At 39.2% G+C, this 21,393-nt stretch overlaps 2 protein-coding genes across 2 annotated transcripts; both read left to right on the top strand.

Moving 5' to 3' along the window:
- Positions 1-826: 826 nt before the first annotated feature.
- Positions 827-5,923, top strand: LOC120935671 (MAM and LDL-receptor class A domain-containing protein 1-like). Its single transcript, XM_040347724.1, has 6 exons — positions 827-1,013; positions 1,124-1,380; positions 1,548-1,632; positions 2,071-2,115; positions 3,912-3,950; positions 5,829-5,923. The coding sequence occupies exons 1-6, from the start codon at positions 848-850 to the stop codon at positions 5,921-5,923; spliced, it is 687 nt and encodes a 228-aa protein (XP_040203658.1). The 5' UTR covers positions 827-847.
- An 8,173-nt stretch (positions 5,924-14,096) lies between these two features.
- Positions 14,097-19,425, top strand: LOC120935670 (MAM and LDL-receptor class A domain-containing protein 1-like). The gene is made up of 6 exons (XM_040347723.1): positions 14,097-14,254; positions 14,365-14,621; positions 14,789-14,873; positions 15,295-15,339; positions 17,117-17,155; positions 19,421-19,425. Exons 1-6 carry the CDS (start codon positions 14,182-14,184, stop codon positions 19,423-19,425), a joined length of 504 nt encoding a protein of 167 aa, XP_040203657.1. The 5' UTR covers positions 14,097-14,181.
- Positions 19,426-21,393: the final 1,968 nt, after the last annotated feature.

Raw genomic sequence — 21,393 nt, 5'->3', positions numbered from 1 at the left:
GTATATCGGGATTTGAAATATTGGAGTAACACACTTTATTTACATCTATCAGAGCTAAATAAACCATTTAAATGCTTATACTGTATGTAAATATTTATAATCCTGTTCAGTTTGTTTTGTTATTCGCATACCTCTGCACAATGTACTGCTAAGGCCGTGTACACACCAGCAAACATGTACGATGAAACTGCTCCGACGGACCGTTTTCACCGTACATGTCTGCCCGGGGCTTTCTGTACGATGGCTGTACTAACCATCGTATAGAAAGCCGCGCGTAAACAATACGCGGGGCGTGTCCGCGGTGTCGCCGCGGCGATGACGCGGTGTCGCCGCGACAATGACGCGGCGACGTGGGCGGGCCTGCCAGTTAATTGCTTCCACGCATGCCTCAAAGTCATTCGACGCATGCGAGGGATGGCGGGTGCTCGGACATGTACGGTAGGTCTGTACAGACGACCGAACATGTCCGAGCGGGCAGGATTCCAGTGGACTGTTTTAAAACAAGTCCAGGAATATTTGTCCGCTGGGAAAAGGCCCGGCGGGCAAATGTTTGCTGGAATCCTGCACGCTCGGGCCTACACACGACCAAACATGTCTGATGAAACTGGCCCGCAGACCAGTTTCAGCAGACATGTTTGGTCGTCTGTACGGGGCCTAAGAGGGAAACAAAACGTTCTCAGTTACAGCTATGAAATATAGAAGTGTGACCTCCGTATCCCAGCCTACTGACAATAATGGGTCAGCAGCCGACTCGGTCACCTCTATAAATATTCCTACAGTAAACATGTTCAAGTTCAGCTTTAACGCTTGCACATGCATTATACAATATGCACAATATAACTCATAAATGTTATCTGTGTTTCCTAAAACAGATGTATGCCATATAGATTGTTCTTTTGATGTGAACTTGTGTAACTGGAAACAATCAACGAGTGATAACATGGACTGGATACACTGGAATGGCTCAACCCCTTCCGATTTTACTGGACCATCATTTGACCACACAACAGGATGTAAGTCATTTATTTACTTACTTTCTCTGTTTGTAATAGTTTATATAACTCCCAAAATAATGATTCATAACAGAAAAGGTACTTCAGCATTAATATTTTAATTTAAACAGATGGCTACTATCTATACATTAATGGACAGGATTCAGAAGAGGGAGACTTTGCAAGATTGGAGAGTCCTGCAAATTGTTTCACTGGAACTCATTGCTTACAGTTTTGGTATCACATGTATGGAGCAGCAAAATACATGATGCTGAGGGTGTCAGTACTAAGAGATTATGGTTTGGAAGATGTCTTCACTATAGAAGGAGATCATGGGGACATGTGGTATTTAGAGAAGATTTTCCTGCCTGAAAGTGATATTATCCAGGTATGCAATGTATTTCTTTTGCCAAATGAATTGTTATTAAATCTATTACAAATAGTTTGATCTCTTTTTGTATGTTATTGTGCTTTTTAGTCATTGTGCTCTTTGCACTGGCATATTATAAACCCAGTTCTGGCTATTAGCTATAACCTCATGAATTTTGTCAACAGATTTTCATTGATGGTGTCAGAGGTGAAGATTTCCGCAGTGATGTTGCTATAGATGATATTTCTTTTTACCCAGGATATTGTACTGGTAAGCTGTGATCCATTCATGACAGACTATTTGCTTGGTTATTTCCTAGTCTTAAAATAATATCTAATAAAGTCTGAGAATTTCAGTTTAATATGATTAAATGACTGCCACAAAGGAAGATGGGGCTTGTAGTTTATTTATTAATTCACAGATCTCTGTGAATGAATAATGTGACTGTGCGAGTGGAGCACCATACAGCTGCATCGATTTCAAAAGTGACAGTGGCTGCGAGGATAAAAAAAAAAACATCTGCACACTGTCAGGAGTGGGGTGGTTTGGAGGGGGGGGGGGGGGGGGGTCAGCTTGCAACCATGCGACACGATACAACCTAAATATGGGTGTAACATGGTTGGAGCTAGGCTTTAAACATTTCTTTAGGATGTCTGGCTTGTGTATTCTAAGACTGCATTGATAAAAAATGAACTTTTGTCTTTTTAGCAGCAACAACTACCACCACCACCACTGTAACTACAAAACCGACAGGTAAATAGTTTGAGTAGTTTTATTAGTCCATATCTGGCAATACACTAGTAGAATTGTGTTAGAAGAATTTCATTTTGGGAATGTTCATTTGAATTAGTAATTGTTATTGGGGCAAATTGACATCCACAGTGGAAAGAAAATTCGAAGGAGCAGGATGGAATTTCTTTCTTGAATAAATTAATTTCTAAGAGTGACTGTGGTCCAGCATATCATCAAACGTACTGATGAGAATTTTCATGCAAATTTTCATACGAATGATTTTCATGCAAATATTCATACGAATGATTTGAAAATCGACTAATGTATGGCCAGCTTTACACACCAAATAAAATCATCACTGCACAGCTTTTTGTTTACAATGAGAACATGGAATAACATAAATATTTTTCAACAAGCTTATTTTCAACAAGCTGTTCCACCCTCAATGGTTAAGAAATGTAAATGATGAATCTAAATTTGTATGAGCCAGAGTGGGTCTGGGTTTGTATGAACCAGTTCAGAACAGACCTTTCTACGTGCAATGACTTTAGATGTAGGCATATGTAGCATATGAATGACTCTGTATAAAGCTAAAATTTACAGAAAAGTAAAGTTTGTGAAATATTTAAACGTTTAATTCTGACAAACATTCAGATTGCTTTACATTTTCCTTATACAGCTGGCCTATTAGGGACATTTTCCACGTTCTGTGAAATCTACCCAGCCTAGCTTGGCCAATAAGCGATGTGCTAATAAACTATCTGGCTAAATATCTATGTCTGCTAAAATGTGTTAGCTGGTGTACTTGTAACCCACCTTCTGGGCATTACTATGGTATTTGGATGTGGGTCAAAACATCTAGGAAATTCTGCTCATTCCCATGGAGAATTCTGAGCAGGGAATCTATGCCTTCTGCATTTGGTTAGGGCTGTACACTCTGGTGATTACAGATGGTAGCTGAGTATCTCGAGATGACACATCTTATGCTACTGAGACCTGAAGGGTTTTTCTGACCTTTTTTTGGATATGGTGTCTTAGATGTGTTAGATATACACTCCTCTGTATACTTACCTGAGTGCTATCTTGATCCAGTGCTGTGCCCATTTGCAGCAGCTCTCTTATTTCTCTCTGCTCACAGAGCAGCAGTAAAAGCCATTGGCTTCTGTGAGCAGAGAACAGGGGTTGGGGTTGGGCTGTGTATGTCAATAGACACACACAGCACAGCTGGGTCCCCCCCCCCATAGCAAGCAGCTTGCTATAGAGTTTATATGGATGCACACCAATAATAGGAGGAGCCAAGAGTACTGGTGGGGTACCCCAGAAAAGAGGGTTCAGGGTTGCTCTGTGCAAGACCATTGCACAGAGCAGGTAAGTAGAGCATGTTTGCTATTTTAGAAAAAAAAGCCTTTACAACTGCTTTAGCTGCTTTGAGTATTCAGGAATCACTTAAAGGTGCATATAGTAGGACATAGCCAGACAAATAGAGGTAGAGAGCTCCAGAAGATTGGAGAGGCTCTGGAGAGGTCCTGAAGGTGAGCATTGGAGGAACAAAAACAAGAGAGTTAGAGAGCAGTCTAAACTGGGTAAGCCCATGTGCTAATACATAAGCTGGCTGCTTAATCTGCTCTGTGAAATGTTCTTGCTAGTGAACATGTCATCAATATATCTGGGCCACATAGCTCTTTCCTGTGGACAAATCTGTGCAGACAGTTTTACTTTTGCATTTGGATAAGGTGTGCTCTGTGATCATAAAATATGCGGTTTGTTAAATTTGTAGTTATAAATAGTTATTAGACAATTTGTCTTTGTATCTGTAGGTTCTACTGTGTCATCAACTAAAACCACATCATCACCAGGTAAATATATTGCTCATTTTAAAGAGTTGAGTATTATTTATAATAAATCTATTTATTTTGTTATTATACATTGTAAGACCTTGATAATAAATTGGAAGTCATGGATACTTACATGACAGTTTGACATAAATAAAAGTCATGCAAATCTGACTTACACTTAAAATGTATAATTTTAATTATAGATTGCAGCCCTTACACAGAACAGTTTTAGATTTACAATAGTACTAGTTATTTGTATGACTGCTGTGCAGGGTGCACATTTTCATATACTAAAATGTATCGGTGATACAGTGAGTGTAAGTCCACCCAGCTATCATACTGTAAATACATTTATTAAATGCATTGAACATTAACATACACATATACAGTAAGTGCACACAGGTTGTAAATGTGCATAACTTTTCTTATAATTTTACTAGATTTTATTTTTCTCTATACAACATTTGAATTTGAAAATATTTTGTTATCTATAATAATAGTAATAACAATATAACAATATAAAAAGAAAAAAAAATGAAAAATAATGTAAACATATTCTGTATGAGACATGTTTATACGGTTGCCTGGCATTTAATTCAGGAATTGTTTTATAAAATGTTGGGCTTTACTTGAATATAATATTATTTAAATTTTGTTTCTGCATGAGTTCAAAAAAGCATTCATAATGTCCATAATTAAAATAATGTATGATTTTCTCTCCTGCATGTTGTCAATTTTGTTTAGAAAAATAATTGTCATTAATTAATGATTGTTATTGTCATTAACTAATAACTATAATTTGAATACATAGAATTGTCACTGGTAGACACTTTTGTATGTGTAGCTAATGTGAACTGATGGAATAAATCACATAAATACTATATGTAGTGATCTCATAAACGTGTCCAATAAATGTAGTGATACAGATGTATAGTGTCCAGTAGTCCGGTTAGACCAGCAGACCAAAATCTCCCCCATGCGCCAAATGGATTTGACGCATGCATGAAAGCATTTTCCTTCCTGGTTTGCGGACGTGGCGGCGTCAACGTCACCGCCACGTCACCGCGCTGTCTGTCCGCGGGGATTTTGGTTTGATGGTGTGTACAACCATCAGACCAAAATCTCCGAGCGGACATGTCCGATGAAAACGGTCCGCGGACCGTTTTCATCGGACATGTTCGCTCATCTGTACAAGGCCTAAGGGTCTTCAGCTGTTCCTTTGATCTGTGTTTGACCACTAACCCTTTTGGTCAGCAAACACCTTTTGATGTGTAACCTTGAATGCCTGTATGTAACACAGATATACCATGCCATACACATAACACACTATTTTAAATGCCTACACATCTATATTAATATTACAACACTATACTTTTGATGATCTACAATATTATTCATATTGAAACATATTTATTTTTCACAAACAATTCCTGTTAGCAACATCACAGTAACATTATTTACATAACAATAACACTATTCTTACCATTCCAATTTTAAGTGCATGTATAGACAATTGTATTAATTTATTTTAATTGCATTTAATCTAATTTATTTAATTGTTTTGGATAGAATAGACAATGGTTAAGACCGCTGGCAGGTTATTTTTTGATGCCTGTGTCTCATTGGGAAGACTCCTCTGATCTCCTGTCCTGGATTAGAAGGCAATCTTAAAAGGGGAATTCTCATTACAGACCCTCACCTTTTGCTCTGGTGACAACTGTAAAATTAATTTGGTGACAATGTTGACTATGGTCACAATGACAAATAGAGGGGTGATTCATCCTAACAGGGACACAGAGATAAAGAAAAAAAAACGGACACAAATTCCAACCCTTCCCCAATCTATCCAAAACTAGAAAAAGTTTTAGATTTACAAACACTTTTTTTTTTTGTGTACAGACACTCCATATATTACTGATTCTCTCATGTTAAGACTGGCAACAGACACTCATTTACCAAGCACCCAACTTTTTCTTGCAGTCCACTATTACTGATATTCATTCATTCTATCAAGATACAATACATGTTGTTTTCAGCTATGCTTGTTAATTATCAATATGCCTGAATCATATGGCATAATCATGTTTTTATTTATAAATACCTTTTTTTTTCTTTAAGCGATCACATGACCTCTTTTCTCAGCTGCATAAGATGCTTTGAGAGGTGAGGTGGAGACTGCAGAGGGATGTGTCAACAGGACACTGAGAAAGAGCAGTACACTGATGTTCTGAGTGAGATGTTAGCTGTGCATTGGGGGCAGTTCAGCACAAGTCTGCCCATTGGAGTACAGGCAGACTGTGCTCCTGAGTACAATGCAAAAAGAAAACTAACCACGTTGCAGGGAATGTGCTTCCATGCCCAGTGTGATCAGTTTGAAATTGGAAAGCAAGGGACTTTGAGGATCACCATGTATTTCTTACAAATGAAGCGATGCAAAGAGAGCTGGATACTTTTAAATATAATACATGGTATCACAGACATACTGTATATCGGGATTTGAAATATTGGAGTAACACACTTTATTTACATCTATCAGAGCTAAATAAACCATTTAAATGCTTATACTGTATGTAAATATTTATAATCCTGTTCAGTTTGTTTTGTTATTCACATACCTCTGCACAATGTACTGCTAAGGCCGTGTACACACCAGCAAACATGTACGATGAAACCGCTCCGCCGGACCGTTTTCACCGTACATGTCTGCCCGGGGCTTTCTGTACGATGGCTGTACTAACCATCGTATAGAAAGCCGCGCGTAAACAATACACGGGGCGTGTTCGCGGTGTCGCCGCGTCGATGACGCGGTGTCGCCGCGACAATGACGCGGCGACGTGGGCGGGCCTGCCAGTTAATTGCTTCCACGCATGCCTCAAAGTCATTCGACGCATGCGAGGGATGGCGGGTGCTCGGACATGTACGGTAGGTCTGTACAGACGACCGAACATGTCCGAGCGGGCAGGATTCCAGCGGACTGTTTTAAAACAAGTCCAGGAATATTTGTCCGCTGGGAAAAGGCCCGGCGGGCAAATGTTTGCTGGAATCCTGCACGCTCGGGCCTACACACGACCGAACATGTCTGCTGAAACTGGCCCGCAGACCAGTTTCAGCAGACATGTTTGGTCGTCTGTACGGGGCCTAAGAGGGAAACAAAACGTTCTCAGTTACAGCTATGAAATATAGAAGTGTGACCTCCGTATCCCAGCCTACTGACAATAATGGGTCAGCAGCCGACTCAGTCACCTCTATAAATATTCCTACAGTAAACATGTTCAAGTTCAGCTTTAACGCTTGCACATGCATTATACAATATGCACAATATAACTCATAAATGTTATCTGTGTTTCCTAAAACAGATGTATGCCATATAGATTGTTCTTTTGATGTGAACTTGTGTAACTGGAAACAATCAACGAGTGATAACATGGACTGGATACACTGGAATGGCTCAACCCCTTCCGATTTTACTGGACCATCATTTGACCACACAACAGGATGTAAGTCATTTATTTACTTACTTTCTCTGTTTGTAATAGTTTTTTATAACTCCCAAAATAATGGTTCATAACAGAAAAGGTACTTCAGCATTAATATTTTAATTTAAACAGATGGCTACTATTTATACATTAATGGACAGGATTCAGAAGAGGGAGACTTTGCAAGATTGGAGAGTCCTGCAAATTGTTTCACTGGAACTCATTGCTTACAGTTTTGGTATCACATGTATGGAGCAGCAAAATACATGATGCTGAGGGTGTCAGTACTAAGAGATTATGGTTTGGAAGATGTCTTCACTATAGAAGGAGATCATGGGGACATGTGGTATTTAGAGAAGATTTTCCTGCCTGAAAGTGATATTATCCAGGTATGCAATGTATTTCTTTTGCCAAATGAATTGTTATTAAATCTATTACAAATAGTTTGATCTCTTTTTGTATGTTATTGTGCTTTTTAGTCATTGTGCTCTTTGCACTGGCATATTATAAACCCAGTTCTGGCTATTAACTATAACCTCATGAATTTTGTCAACAGATTTTCATTGATGGTGTCAGAGGTGAAGATTTCCGCAGTGATGTTGCTATAGATTATATTTCTTTTTACCCAGGATATTGTACTGGTAAGCTGTGATCCATTCATGACAGACTATTTGCTTGGTTATTTCCTAGTCTTAAAATAATATCTAATAAAGTCTGAGAATTTCAGTTTAATATGATTAAATGACTGCCACAAAGGAAGATGGGGCTTGTAGTTTATTTATTCATTCACAGATCTCTGTGAATGAATAATGTGGCTGTGCGAGTGGAGCACCATACAGCTGCATCGATTTCAAAAGTGACAGTGGCTGAGAGGATAAAAAAAAACATCTGCACACTGTCAGGAGTGGGATGGTTTGGGGGGGGGGGGGTCAGCTTGCAACCATGTGACATGATACAACCTAAATATGGGTGTAACATGGTTGGAGCTAGGCTTTAAACATTTCTTTAGGATGTCTGGCTTGTGTATTCTAAGACTGCATTGATAAAAAATTAACTTTTGTCTTTTTAGCAGCAACAACTACCACCACCACCACCACTGTAACTACAAAACCGACAGGTAAATAGTTTGAGTAGTTTTATTAGTCCATATCTGGCAATACACTAGTATAATTGTTAGAAGAATTTCATTTTGGGAATGTTCATTTGAATTAGTAATTGTTATTGGGGCAAATTGACATCCACAGTGGAAAGAACATTCGAAGGAGCAGGATGGAATTTCTTTCTTGAATAAATTAATTTGTAAGAGTGACTGTGGTCCAGCATATCATCAAACGTACTGATGAGAATTTTCATGCAAATTTTCATACGAATGATTTTCATGCAAATATTCATACGAATGATTTGAAAATCGACTAATGTATGGCCAGCTTTACACACCAAATAAAATCATCACTGCACAGCTTTTTGTTTACAATGAGAACATGGAATAACATAAATATTTTTCAACAAGCTTATTTTCAACAAGCTGTTCCACCCTTAATGGTTAAGAAATGTAAATGATGAATCTAAATTTGTATGAGCCAGACTGGGTCTGGATTTGTATGAACCAGTTCAGAACAGACCTTTCTACGTGCAATGACTTTAGATGTAGGCATATGTAGCATATGAATGACTCTGTATAAAGCTAAAATTGACAGAAAAGTAAAGTTTGTGAAATATTTAAACGTTTAATTCTGACAAACATTCAGATTGCTTTACATTTTCCTTATATAGCTGGCCTATTAGGGACATTTTCCACTTTCTGTGAAATCTACCCAGCCTAGCTTGGCCAATAAGCGATGTGCTAATAATCTATCTGGCTAAATATCTATGTCTGCTAAAATGTGTTAGCTGGTGTACTTGTAACCCACCTTCTGGGCATTACTATGGTATTTGGATGTGGGTCAAAACATCTAGGAAATTCTGCTCATTCCCATGGAGAATTCTGAGCAGGGAATCTATGCCTTCTGCATTTGGTTAGGGCTGTACACTCTGGTGATTACAGATGGTAGCTGAGTAACTCGAGATGGCACATCTTAGGCCCCATACACACGATAGAATTTATCCGCGAATACGGTCCAGCGGACCGTTTCCGCGGATAAATCCTCTCGTGGATTTCGGCGGATTTTCATGCGATGGTGTGTACTCACCATCGCATTGAAATCCACGCCGAAATCCTCTTGCGATGACGTGTCGCGCCGTCGCCGCGATTATGACGCGGCGACGCTGTCATATAAGGAATTCCACGCATGCGTCAAATCATTACGACGCATGCGGGGGATCCCTTCGGACGGATGGATTCGGTGAGTCTGTACAGACCAGCGGATCCATCCGTTGGGATGGATTCCAGCAGATGGATTTGTTCTGCATGTCAGCGAATATCCGATCTGCTGGAATCCATCCCAGGGGAGATATATCCGCGGATAAAGATCCGCTGGCGTGTACACACCATAGGATCTATCCGCTGAAACCCATTTGCTGGGATTTATCTGCGGATGGATTCTATGGTGTGTATGGGGCCTTATGCTACTGAGACCTGAAAGGTTTTTCTGACCCTTTTTTGGATATGGTGTCTTAGATGTGTTAGATATACACTCCCCTGTATACTTACCTGAGTGCTATCTTGATCCAGTGCTGTGCCCATTTGCAGCAGCTCTCTTATTTCTCTCTGCTCACAGAGCAGCAGTAAAAGCCATTGGCTTCTGTGAGCAGAGAACAGGGGTTGGGGTTGGGCTGTGTATGTCAATAGACACACACAGCACAGCTGGGTCCCCCCCCCCCATAGCAAGCAGCTTGCTATAGAGTTTATATGGATGCACACCAATAATAGGAGGAGCCAAGAGTACTGGTGGGGTACCCCAGAAAAGGGGGTTCAGGGTTGCTCTGTGCAAGACAGGTAAGTAGAGCATGTTTGCTATTTTAGAAAAAAAAGCCTTTACAACTGCTTTAGCTGCTTTGAGTATTCAGGAATCACTTAAAGGTGCATATAGTAGGACATAGCCAGACAAATAGAGGTAGAGAGCTCCAGAAGATTGGAGAGGCTCTGGAGAGGTCCTGAAGGTGAGCATTGGAGGAACAAAAACAAGAGAGTTAGAGAGCAGTCTAAACTGGGTAAGCCCATGTGCTAATACATAAGCTGGCTGCTTAATCTGCTCTGTGAAATGTTCTTGCTAGTGAACATGTCATCAATATATCTGGGCCACATAGCTCTTTCCTGTGGACAAATCTGTGCAGACAGTTTTACTTTTGCATTTGGATAAGGTGTGCTCTGTGATCATAAAATATGCGGTTTGTTAAATTTGTAGTTATAAATAGTTATTAGACAATTTGTCTTTGTATCTGTAGGTTCTACTGTGTCATCAACTAAAACCACATCATCACCAGGTAAATATATTGCTCATTTTAAAGAGTTGAGTATTATTTATAATAAATCTATTTATGTTGTTATTATACATTGTAAGACCTTGATAATAAATTGGAAGTCATGCATACTTACATGACAGTTTGACATAAATAAAAGTCATGCAAATCTGACTTACACTTAAAATTTATAATTTTAATTATAGATTGCAGCCCTTACACAGAACAGTTTTAGATTTACAATAGTACTAGTTATTTGTATGACTGCTGTGCAGGGTGCACATTTTCATATACTAAAATGTATAGGTGATACAGTGAGTGTAAGTCCACCCAGCTATCATACTGTAAATACATTTATTAAATGCATTGAACATTAACATACACATATACAGTAAGTGCACACAGGTTGTAAATGTGCATAACTTTTCATATAATTTTACTAGATTTTATTTTTCTCTATACAACATTTGAATTTGAAAATATTTTGTTATCTATAATAATAGTAATAACAATATAAGATATTAAAAAGAAAAAAAAATGAAAAATAATGTAAACATATTCTGTATGAGACATGTTTATACGGTTGCCTGGCATTTAATTCAGGAATTGTTTTATAAAATGTTGGGCTTTACTTGAATATAATATTATTTAAATGTTGTTTCTGCATGAGTTCAAAAAAGCATTCATAATGTCCATAATTAAAATAATGTATGATTTTCTCTCCTGCATGTAGTCAATTTTGTTTAGAAAAATAATTGTCATTAATTAATTATTGTTATTGTCATTAACTAATAACTATAATTTGAATACATAGAATGGTCACTGGTAGACACTTTTGTATGTGTAGCTAATGTGAACTGATGGAATAAATCACATAAATACTATATGTAGTGATCTCATAAACGTGTCCATTAAATGTAGTGATACAGATGTATAGTGTCCAGTAGTCCGGTTAGACCAGCAGACCAAAATCTCCCCCATGCGCCGAATGGATTTGACGCATGCATGAAAGCATTTTCCTTCCTGGTTTGCGGACGTGGCGGCGTTAACGTCACCGCCACGTCACCGCGCTGTCTCCGAGCGGATATGTCCGATGAAAACGGTCCGCGGACCGTTTTCATCGGACATGTTCGCTCGTCTGTACAAGGCCTAAGGGTCTTCAGCTGTTCCTTTGATCTGTGTTTGACCACTAACCCTTTTGGTCAGCAAACACCTTTTGATGTGTAACCTTGAATGCCTGTATGTAACACAGATATACCATGCCATACACATAACACACTATTTTAAATGCCTACACATCTATATTAATATTACAACACTATACTTTTGATGATCTACAATATTATTCATATTGAAACATATTTATTTTTCACAAACAATTCCTGTTAGCAACATCACAGTAACATTATTTACATAACAATAACACTATTCTTACCATTCCAATTTAAAGTGCATGTATAGACAATTGTATTAATTTATTTTAATTGCATTTAATCTAATTTATTTAATTGTTTTGGATAGAATAGACAATGGTTAAGACTGCTGGCAGGTTATTTTTTGATGCCTGTGTCTCATTGGGAAGACTCCTCTGATCTCCTGTCCTGGATAAGAAGGCAATCTTAAAAGGGGAATTCTCATTACAGACCCTCACCTTTTGCTCTGGTGACAACTGTAAAATTAATTTGGTGACAATGTTGACTATGGTCACAATGACAAATAGAGGGGTGATTCATCCTAACAGGGACACAGAGATAAAGAAAAAAAAACGGACACAAATTCCAACCCTTCCCCAATCTATCCAAAACTAGAAAAAGTTTTAGATTTACAAACACTTTTTTTTTTTGTGTACAGACACTCCATATATTACTGATTCTCTCATGTTAAGACTGGCAACAGACACTCATTTACCAAGCACCCAACTTTTTCTTTGCAGTCCACTATTACTGATATTTATTCATTCTATCAAGGTACAATACATGTTGTTTTCAGCTATGCTTGTTAATTATCAATATGCCTGAATCATATGGCATAATCATGTTTTTATTTATAAATACCTTTTTTTTTCTTTAAGCGATCACATGACCTCTTTTCTCAGCTGCATAAGATGCTTTGAGAGGTGGGGTGGAGACTGCAGAGGGATGTGTCAACAGGACACTGAGAAAGAGCAGTACACTGATGTTCTGAGTGAGATGTTAGCTGTGCATTGGGGGCAGTTCAGCACAAGTCTGCCCATTGGAGTACAGGCAGACTGTGCTCCTGAGTACAATGCAAAAAGAAAACTAACCACGTTGCAGGGAATGTGCTTCCATGCCCAGTGTGATCAGTTTGAAATTGGAAAGCAAGGGACTTTGAGGATCACCATGTATTTCTTACAAATGAAGAGATGCAAAGAGAGCTGGATACTTTTAAATATAATACATGGTATCACAGACATACTGTATATCGGGATTTGAAATATTGGAGTAACACACTTTATTTACATCTATCAGAGCTAAATAAACCATTTAAATGCTTATACTGTATGTAAATATTTATAATCCTGTTCAGTTTGTTTTGTTATTCGCATACCTCTGCACAATGTACTGCTAAGGCCGTGTACACACCAGCAAACATGTACGATGAAACCGCTCCGCCGGACTGTTTTCACCGTACATGTCTGCCCGGGGCTTTCTGTACGATGGCTGTACTAACCATCGTATAGAAAGCCGCGCGTAAACAATACGCGGGGCGTGTCCACGGTGTCGCCGCGTCGATGACGCGGTGTCGCCGCAACAATGACGCGGCGACGTGGGCGGGCCTGCCAGTTAATTGCTTCCACGCATGCCTCAAAGTCATTCGACGCATGCGAGGGATAGCGGGCGCTCGGACATGTACGGTAGGTCTGTACAGACGACCGAACATGTCCGAGCGGGCAGGATTCCAGCGGACTGTTTTAAAACAAGTCCAGGAATATTTGTCCGCTGGGAAAAGGCCCGGCGGGCAAATGTTTGCTGGAATCCTGCACGCTCGGGCCTACACACGACCGAACATGTCTGCTGAAACTGGCCCGCAGACCAGTTTCAGCAGACATGTTTGGTCGTCTGTACGGGGCGGAAGAGGGAAAAAAAACGTTCTCAGTTACAGCTATGAAATATAGAAGTGTGACCTCCGTATCCCAGCCTACTGACAATAATGGGTCAGCAGCCGACTCGGTCACCTCTATAAATATTCCTACAGTAAACATGTTCAAGTTCAGCTTTAACGCTTGCACATGCATTATACATTATGCACAATATAACTCATAAATGTTATCTGTGTTTCCTAAAACAGATGTATGCCATATAGATTGTTCTTTTGATGTGAACTTGTGTAACTGGAAACAATCAACGAGTGATAACATGGACTGGATACACTGGAATGGCTCAACCCCTTCCGATTTTACTGGACCATCATTTGACCACACAACAGGATGTAAGTCATTTATTTACTTACTTTCTCTGTTTGTAATAGTTTATATAACTCCCAAAATAATGGTTCATAACAGAAAAAGTACTTCAGCATTAATATTTTAATTTAAACAGATGGCTACTATCTATACATTAATGGACAGGATTCAGAAGAGGGAGACTTTGCAAGATTGGAGAGTCCTGCAAATTGTTTCACTGGAACTCATTGCTTACAGTTTTGGTATCACATGTATGGAGCAGCAAAATACATGATGCTGAGGGTGTCAGTACTAAGAGATTATGGTTTGGAAGATGTCTTCACTATAGAAGGAGATCATGGGGACATGTGGTATTTAGAGAAGATTTTCCTGCCTGAAAGTGATATTATCCAGGTATGCAATGTATTTCTTTTGCCAAATGAATTGTTATTAAATCTATTACAAATAGTTTGATCTCTTTTTGTATGTTATTGTGCTTTTTAGTCATTGTGCTCTTTGCACTGGCATATTATAAACCCAGTTCTGGCTATTAGCTATAACCTCATGAATTTTGTCAACAGATTTTCATTGATGGTGTCAGAGGTGAAGATTTCCGCAGTGATGTTGCTATAGATGATATTTCTTTTTACCCAGGATATTGTACTGGTAAGCTGTGATCCATTCATGACAGACTATTTGCTTGGTTATTTCCTAGTCTTAAAATAATATCTAATAAAGTCTGAGAATTTCAGTTTAATATGATTAAATGACTGCCACAAAGGAAGATGGGGCTTGTAGTTTATTTATTCATTCACAGATCTCTGTGAATGAATAATGTGGCTGTGCGAGTGGAGCGCCATACAGCTGCATCGATTTCAAAAGTGACAGTGGCTGCGAGGATAAAAAAACATCTGCACACTGTCAGGAGTGGGATGGTTTGGGGGGGGTCAGCTTGCAACCATGTGACATGATACAACCTAAATATGGGTGTAACATGGTTGGAGCTAGGCGTTAAACATTTCTTTAGGATTCCTGGCTTGTGTATTCTAAGACTGCATTGATAAAAAATTAACTTTTGTCTTTTTAGCAGCAACAACTACCACCACCACCACTGTAACTACAAAACTGACAGGTAAATAGTTTGAGTAGTTTTATTAGTCCATATCTGGCAATACACTAGTAGAATTGTGTTAGAAGATCTTCATTTTGGGAATGTTCATTTGAATTAGTAATTGTTATTGGGGCAAATTGACATCCACAGTGGAAAGAAAATTCGAAGGAGCAGGATGGAATTTCTTTCTTGAATAAATTAATTTGTAAGAGTGACTGTGGTCCAGCATATCATCAAACGTACTGATGAGAATTTTCATGCAAATTTTCATACGAATGATTTTCATGCAAATATTCATACGAATGATTTGAAAATCGACTAATGTATGGCCAGCTTTACACACCAAATACAATCATCACTGCACAGCTATTTGTTTACAATGAGAATATGGAATAACATAAATATTTTTCAACAAGCTTATTTTCAACAAGCTGTTCCACCCTCAATGGTTAAGCAATGTAAATGATGAATCTAAATTTGTATGAGCCAGACTGGGTCTGAATTTGTCTGAACCAGTTTAGAACAGACCTTTCTACGTGCAATGACTTTAGATGTAGGCTTATGTAGCATATGAATGACTCTGTATGAAGCTAAAATTGACAGAAAAGTAAAGTTTGTGAAATATTTAAACGTTTAATTCTGCAAACATTCAGATTGCTTTACATTTTCCTTATACAGCTGGCCTATTAGGGACATTTTCCACTTTCTGTGGCCTAGCTTGGCCAATAAGCGATGTGCTAATAAACTATCTAGCTAAATATCTATGTCTGCTAAAGTGTTAGCTGTTGTACTTGTAACCCACCTCCTGGGCATTACTATGGTATTTGGATGTGGGTCAAAACATCTAGGAAATTCTGCTCATTTCCATGGAGATTTGTGAGCAGAGAATCTATGCCTTCTGCATTTCGTTAGGACTGTACACCCTGGTGATTACAGACGGTAGATGAGTAACTCGAGATGACACATCTTATGCTACTGAGACCTGAAGGGTTTTTCTGACCCGTTTTTGGATATGGTGTCTTAGATGTGTTAGATATACACCCCCCTGTATACTTACCTGAGTGCTATCTTGATCCAGTGCTGTGCCCATTTGCAGCAGCTCTCTTATTTCTCTCTGCTCACAGAGCAGCAGTGAAAGCCATTGGCTTCTGTGAGCAGAGAACAGGGGTTGGGGCTGGGCTGTGTATGTAAATAGACACACACAGCACAGCTGGGTATCCCCCATAGCAAGCAGCTTGCTATAGAGTTTATATGGATGCTCCCAAATAATAGGAGGAGCCAAGAGTACTGGTGGGGTACCCCAGAAAAGGGGGTTCAGGGTTGCTCTGTGCATGACCATTGCACAGAGCAGGTAAGTAGAGCATGTTTGCTATTTTAGAAAAAAAAGCCTTTACAACTGCTTTACCTGCTTTGAGTATTCAGAAATCGCTTAACGGTGCATATAGAAGGACATAGCCAGACAGATTGAGGTAGAGAGCTTCAGAGGATTGGAGAGGCTCTGGAGAGGTCCTGAAAGTGAGCATTGGAGGAACAAACAAGAGAGTTAGAGAGCAGTCTAAACTGGGTAAGCCCATGTGCTAATACATAAGCTGGCTGCTTAATCTGCTCTGTGAAATGTTCTTGCTAGTGAACCTGTCATCAATATATCTGGGCCACATAGCTCTTTCCTGTGGACAAATCTGTGCAGTCAGTTTTACTTTTGTATTTGGATAAGGTGTGCTCTGTGATCATAAAATATGCGGTTTGTTAAATTTGTAGTTATAAATAGTTATTAGACAATTTGTCTTTGTATCTGTAGGTTCTACTGTGTCATCAACTAAAACCACATTATCACCAGGTAAATATATTGCTCATTTTAAAAAGTTGGGTATTATTTATAATAAATCTATTTATTTTATTATTATACATTGTACGACCTTGATAATAAATTGAAAGTCATGCATACTTACATGACAGTTTGACATAATAAAAGTCATGCAAATCTGACTTACACTTAAAAAGTATAATTTTAATTATAGATTGCAGCCCTTACACAGAACAGTTTTAGATTTACAATAGTACTAGTTATTTGTATGACTGCTGTGCAGTGTGCACATTTTCATATACTAAAATGTATAGGTGATACAGTGAGTGTAAGTCCACCCAGCTATCATACTGTAAATACATTTATTAAATGCATTGAACATTAACATACACATATACAGTAAGTGCACACAGGTTGTAAATGTGCATAACTTTTCTTATAATTTTACTAGATTTTACTTTTCTCTATACAACTGTAGCGCTACCCCCTCAGGAGCCGCTGGTTGATTTGAGATCAGCGTATTAAGTTACCTCTTATTGTTGTCTAGGGGTGATGGTAGTGAGTAGAGCAGTAAACGAATGTCCAATCAGCAAAATAGGTTTTCTGAATGCTTTATTTCTCGGCCCAACCCGACCAACATCAACATGAGGTAGGATAAGAAAGGTTGATGAAGTAAAAGAACCTTGCAGTATCAGGCCTGGATAGAAGAAGAGCAATCCTGCTCTCAGTAGTAGTACACACACAGTTCGTCGCCACTCCAGCCGAAGCGGGTGAAGTGCCCCCAGACAGACTCCTGCCACAAGCCTGGCAGCCGAAGTGTCACTTAAGGTTGCTGGGGAGAACAAGTCACAGCCACTGACTTGGCTCTGATTTTAGATAAGATGCCAGACGAGGTCTCTGCCACAGGCTCAATACTGACAATGGTGAACAGCAGAGCAAATCCCCCCAGTCTTTCTCTTTGGGGCCACCGACTGACAGTGCCAAGGTTATCTGTCAGTCTTCGGTTACCCAGATCCCCGATGGTTCGTTCAAGCCTCTCGGATAACCTGCCTCCCGGTTCTCCTAGAGCCGATCCCCCACCGCACAGCACGTAGCTTGGGATCTCTTCAGTGGAGTTGGGGACCCAGTAAGTCACTGGGGCCCCTGGTAGCATCAGTTGCTCCAGGCCATGAGGGCCCAGAGTCAGGAACTCCGCGTTGCGCGTGACCCCAGGCCAGATAGGCCATAGTGGTGGGGCCCGCGATGTGCGCACACCCTAAAGGTGCGTGCCGCACCTGGAACCAGGAACCCGCGAAGAACCAAGAACAACGGTCTCCGCCACAGAAATACTCTCCCCCAGCATGCCCCGTGAGGGAAAACTCCTCTAATTGGCTGCTGAGGAAAAACAGCTCCACCTGGACCTCTCTGGCGCCACCTGCCGCCCAGGGATGGTACGGCATCCCTAGAACGTAGTCTAGCACACAGAACAATCCAGATTTGGCGACAGCCAAATTTGACATAATTCAGAATGAGAGCAAATTATGTCTCTCATTCCCCCACTAATTTAGCGTAGTGCCCTTACTAAAAATAAAAGGGGCGCTACATAACATGATTAGAATTTGAAAATATTTTGTTATCTATAATAATAGTAATAACAATATAACAATATAAAAAGAAAAAAAAATGAAAAATATTGTAAACATATTCTGTATGAGACATGTTTATACGGTTGCCTGGCATTTAATTCAGGAATAGTTTTATAAAATGTTGGGCTTTACTTGAATATAATGTATAGCGCCTAATAAATAAGGTACACATAACCTTTCTAAAGGCAGGGACCTAAGAAGTCCGCCCTAGTGACTTTACTGTTATGTCAGGTTTATTTTAATTTTGTTTCTGCATGAGTTCAAAAAAGCATTCATAATGTCCATATTTATAATAATGTATGATTTTCTCTCCTGCATGTTGTCAATTTTTTTTAGAAAAATAATTGTCATTAGTTAATTATTGTTATTGTCATTAACTAATAACTATAATTTGAATACATAGAATGGTCACTGGTAGACACTTTTGTATGTGTAGCTAATGTGAACTGACGGAATAAATCACAGAAATACTATACTTTTGATGATCTACAATATTATTCATATTGAAACATATTTATTTGTCACAAACAATTCCTGTTAGCAACATCACAGTAACATTATTTAGATAACAATAACACTATTCTTACCATTCCAATTTAAAGTGCATGTATAGACATTTGTATTAATTTATTTTAATTACATTTAATCTAATTTATTTAATTGTTTTTGATAGAATAGACAAGGGTTAAGACCCCTGGCAGTTTATTTTTTGATGCCTGTTTCTCATTAGGAAGACTCCTCTGATCTCCTGCCCTGGATAAGAAGGCAATCTTAAAAGGGGAATTCTCATTACAGACCCTCCCCTTTTGCTCTGGTAACAACTGTAAAATTAATTTGGTGACAATGTTGACTATGGTCACCCTGACAAATAGAGGGGTGATTGATCCTAACAGGGACACAGAGATAAAAAAAAAAACCTGACACAAATTCCAACCCTTCCCCAATCTATCCAAAACTAGAAAAAGTTTTAGATTTACAAACACTTTATTTTTGTGTACAGACACTCCATATATTACTGAGTCTCTCATGTTAAGACTGACAACTGACACTCATTTACCAAGCACCCAACTTTTTCTTTGCAGTCCACTATTACTGATATTATTCATTCTATCAAGATACAATACATGTTGTTTTCAGCTATGCTTGTTAATTATCAATATGCCTGAATCATATGGCAGAATCATGTTTTTATTTATAAATACCTTTTTTTTCTTTAAGCGATCACATGACCTCTTTTCTCAGCTGCATAAGATGCTTTGAGAGGTGGGGTGGAGACTGCAGGGGGATGTGTCAACAGGACACTGAGAAAGAGCAGTACACTGATGTTCTGTGTGAGATGTCAGCTGTGCATTGCGGGCAGTTCAGCACAAGTCTGCCCATTGGAGTACAGGCAGACTGTGCTCCTGGGTACAATGCAAAAAGAAAACGAACCACGTTGCAGTGAATGTGCTTCCATGCCTAGTGTGATCAGTTTGAAATTAGAAAGCAAGGGACTGGCAGGATCACCATGTATTTCATACAAATGAAGCGATGCAAAGAGAGCTGGATACTTTTAAATATAATACATGGTATCACAGACATACTGTATATCAGGATTTGAAATATTGGAGCAACACACTTTATTTGCATCTATCCGAGCTAAATAAACCATTTAAATACTTATAGCCGGATTCTCGTAGTGCGGCACATCTTTTTGCCGGCGTGGCACATCTCATATGCGCTACGCCGACGTAACATAGAGAGGCAAGACCAGTATTCACAAAGCACTTGCTCCGTAAGTTGCGGCGGCGTAGTGTAAATTGGCCGGCGTAAGCCCGCCTAATTCAAAGTAGCAAGGAAGTGGGCGTGATGTATGAAAAAGAAGCGTGACCCCATGTAAATGAAGGGCCAAACGAACGGCGCATGCGTGCGCATTCTCAGAATCACGTTGCATATACTCCCTAAGATAAGACGGCTCATTGCCTACGACGTGAACGTAACCTACGCCCAGCCCCATTCACGTACGACTTACGTAAACGGCGTAAAATACGACAGCTGTTCCGACGTCCATACCCTAACATGACTTACACCTGCTATTGTGTGGAATAACTTTACGCCAGACGTACGCCTTACGTAAACGGCATAGATTACTGCGACGAGCGTAAGTACGTTCGTGAATCGGCGTATTTACATATTTAAATTAGATGTATATTCAGGGGAAATTGGCGCTGCTAAGTTGGTACTGTAGTAGGTATTCAATGTACTCTGATTAGGTAAATGTAAGAACTATATATGGTGTCGGGTCCCTTCCTGTGACAGGCTCATGAAGGGAGCTTCCACTGGTGTTTGGGTACCCCTTTTATTAGTTTGCAGTATCTGACCACATGTGTCCCAATTGCAATCACCACGTGTGTCCTCTAAATATCAATGTATTGGTTAAGCAAAAAATAAACAAGAAAAAGGAAAAAAAAAAAGAAGAATGGAAGTGCTTTGCTTCCTATATTCCTATATATAAAGCAACAAAAAGTGTGTCACATTCAATTTGTCCACTAGGTGTCACTCCTGTGCCTAGTTAATGAATAATTATCCGACAGGTGTATCAAGTTAGTTTCCTATTGGTTTCCTATTGGTGTGAAGTGTTTCTAAGGAGAAAGATTTTCTTTTATA

The sequence above is a fragment of the Rana temporaria genome, chromosome 4 (assembly GCF_905171775.1).
Source record: "Rana temporaria chromosome 4, aRanTem1.1, whole genome shotgun sequence".
In the NCBI taxonomy this organism is placed as follows: domain Eukaryota; kingdom Metazoa; phylum Chordata; class Amphibia; order Anura; family Ranidae; genus Rana; species Rana temporaria.
Note: the sequence above shows the minus strand (reverse complement) of the source record. Positions and strands in the feature narration are given on the sequence as shown.

Bases quoted from the DNA above. Each gene is read 5' to 3' on its own strand.
- LOC120935671 (XM_040347724.1), top strand. From the start codon at position 848: ATGTTATCTGTGTTTCCTAAAACAGATGTATGCCATATAGATTGTTCT. The intron at 1,633-2,070 runs GTAAGCTGTGAT...TTGTCTTTTTAG, and splicing joins TTACCCAGGATATTGTACTG to CAGCAACAACTACCACCACC. The intron at 2,116-3,911 runs GTAAATAGTTTG...TTGTATCTGTAG, and splicing joins TGTAACTACAAAACCGACAG to GTTCTACTGTGTCATCAACT.
- LOC120935670 (XM_040347723.1), top strand. From the start codon at position 14,182: ATGGACTGGATACACTGGAATGGCTCAACCCCTTCCGATTTTACTGGA. The intron at 14,622-14,788 runs GTATGCAATGTA...TTTTGTCAACAG, and splicing joins CTGAAAGTGATATTATCCAG to ATTTTCATTGATGGTGTCAG. The intron at 14,874-15,294 runs GTAAGCTGTGAT...TTGTCTTTTTAG, and splicing joins TTACCCAGGATATTGTACTG to CAGCAACAACTACCACCACC.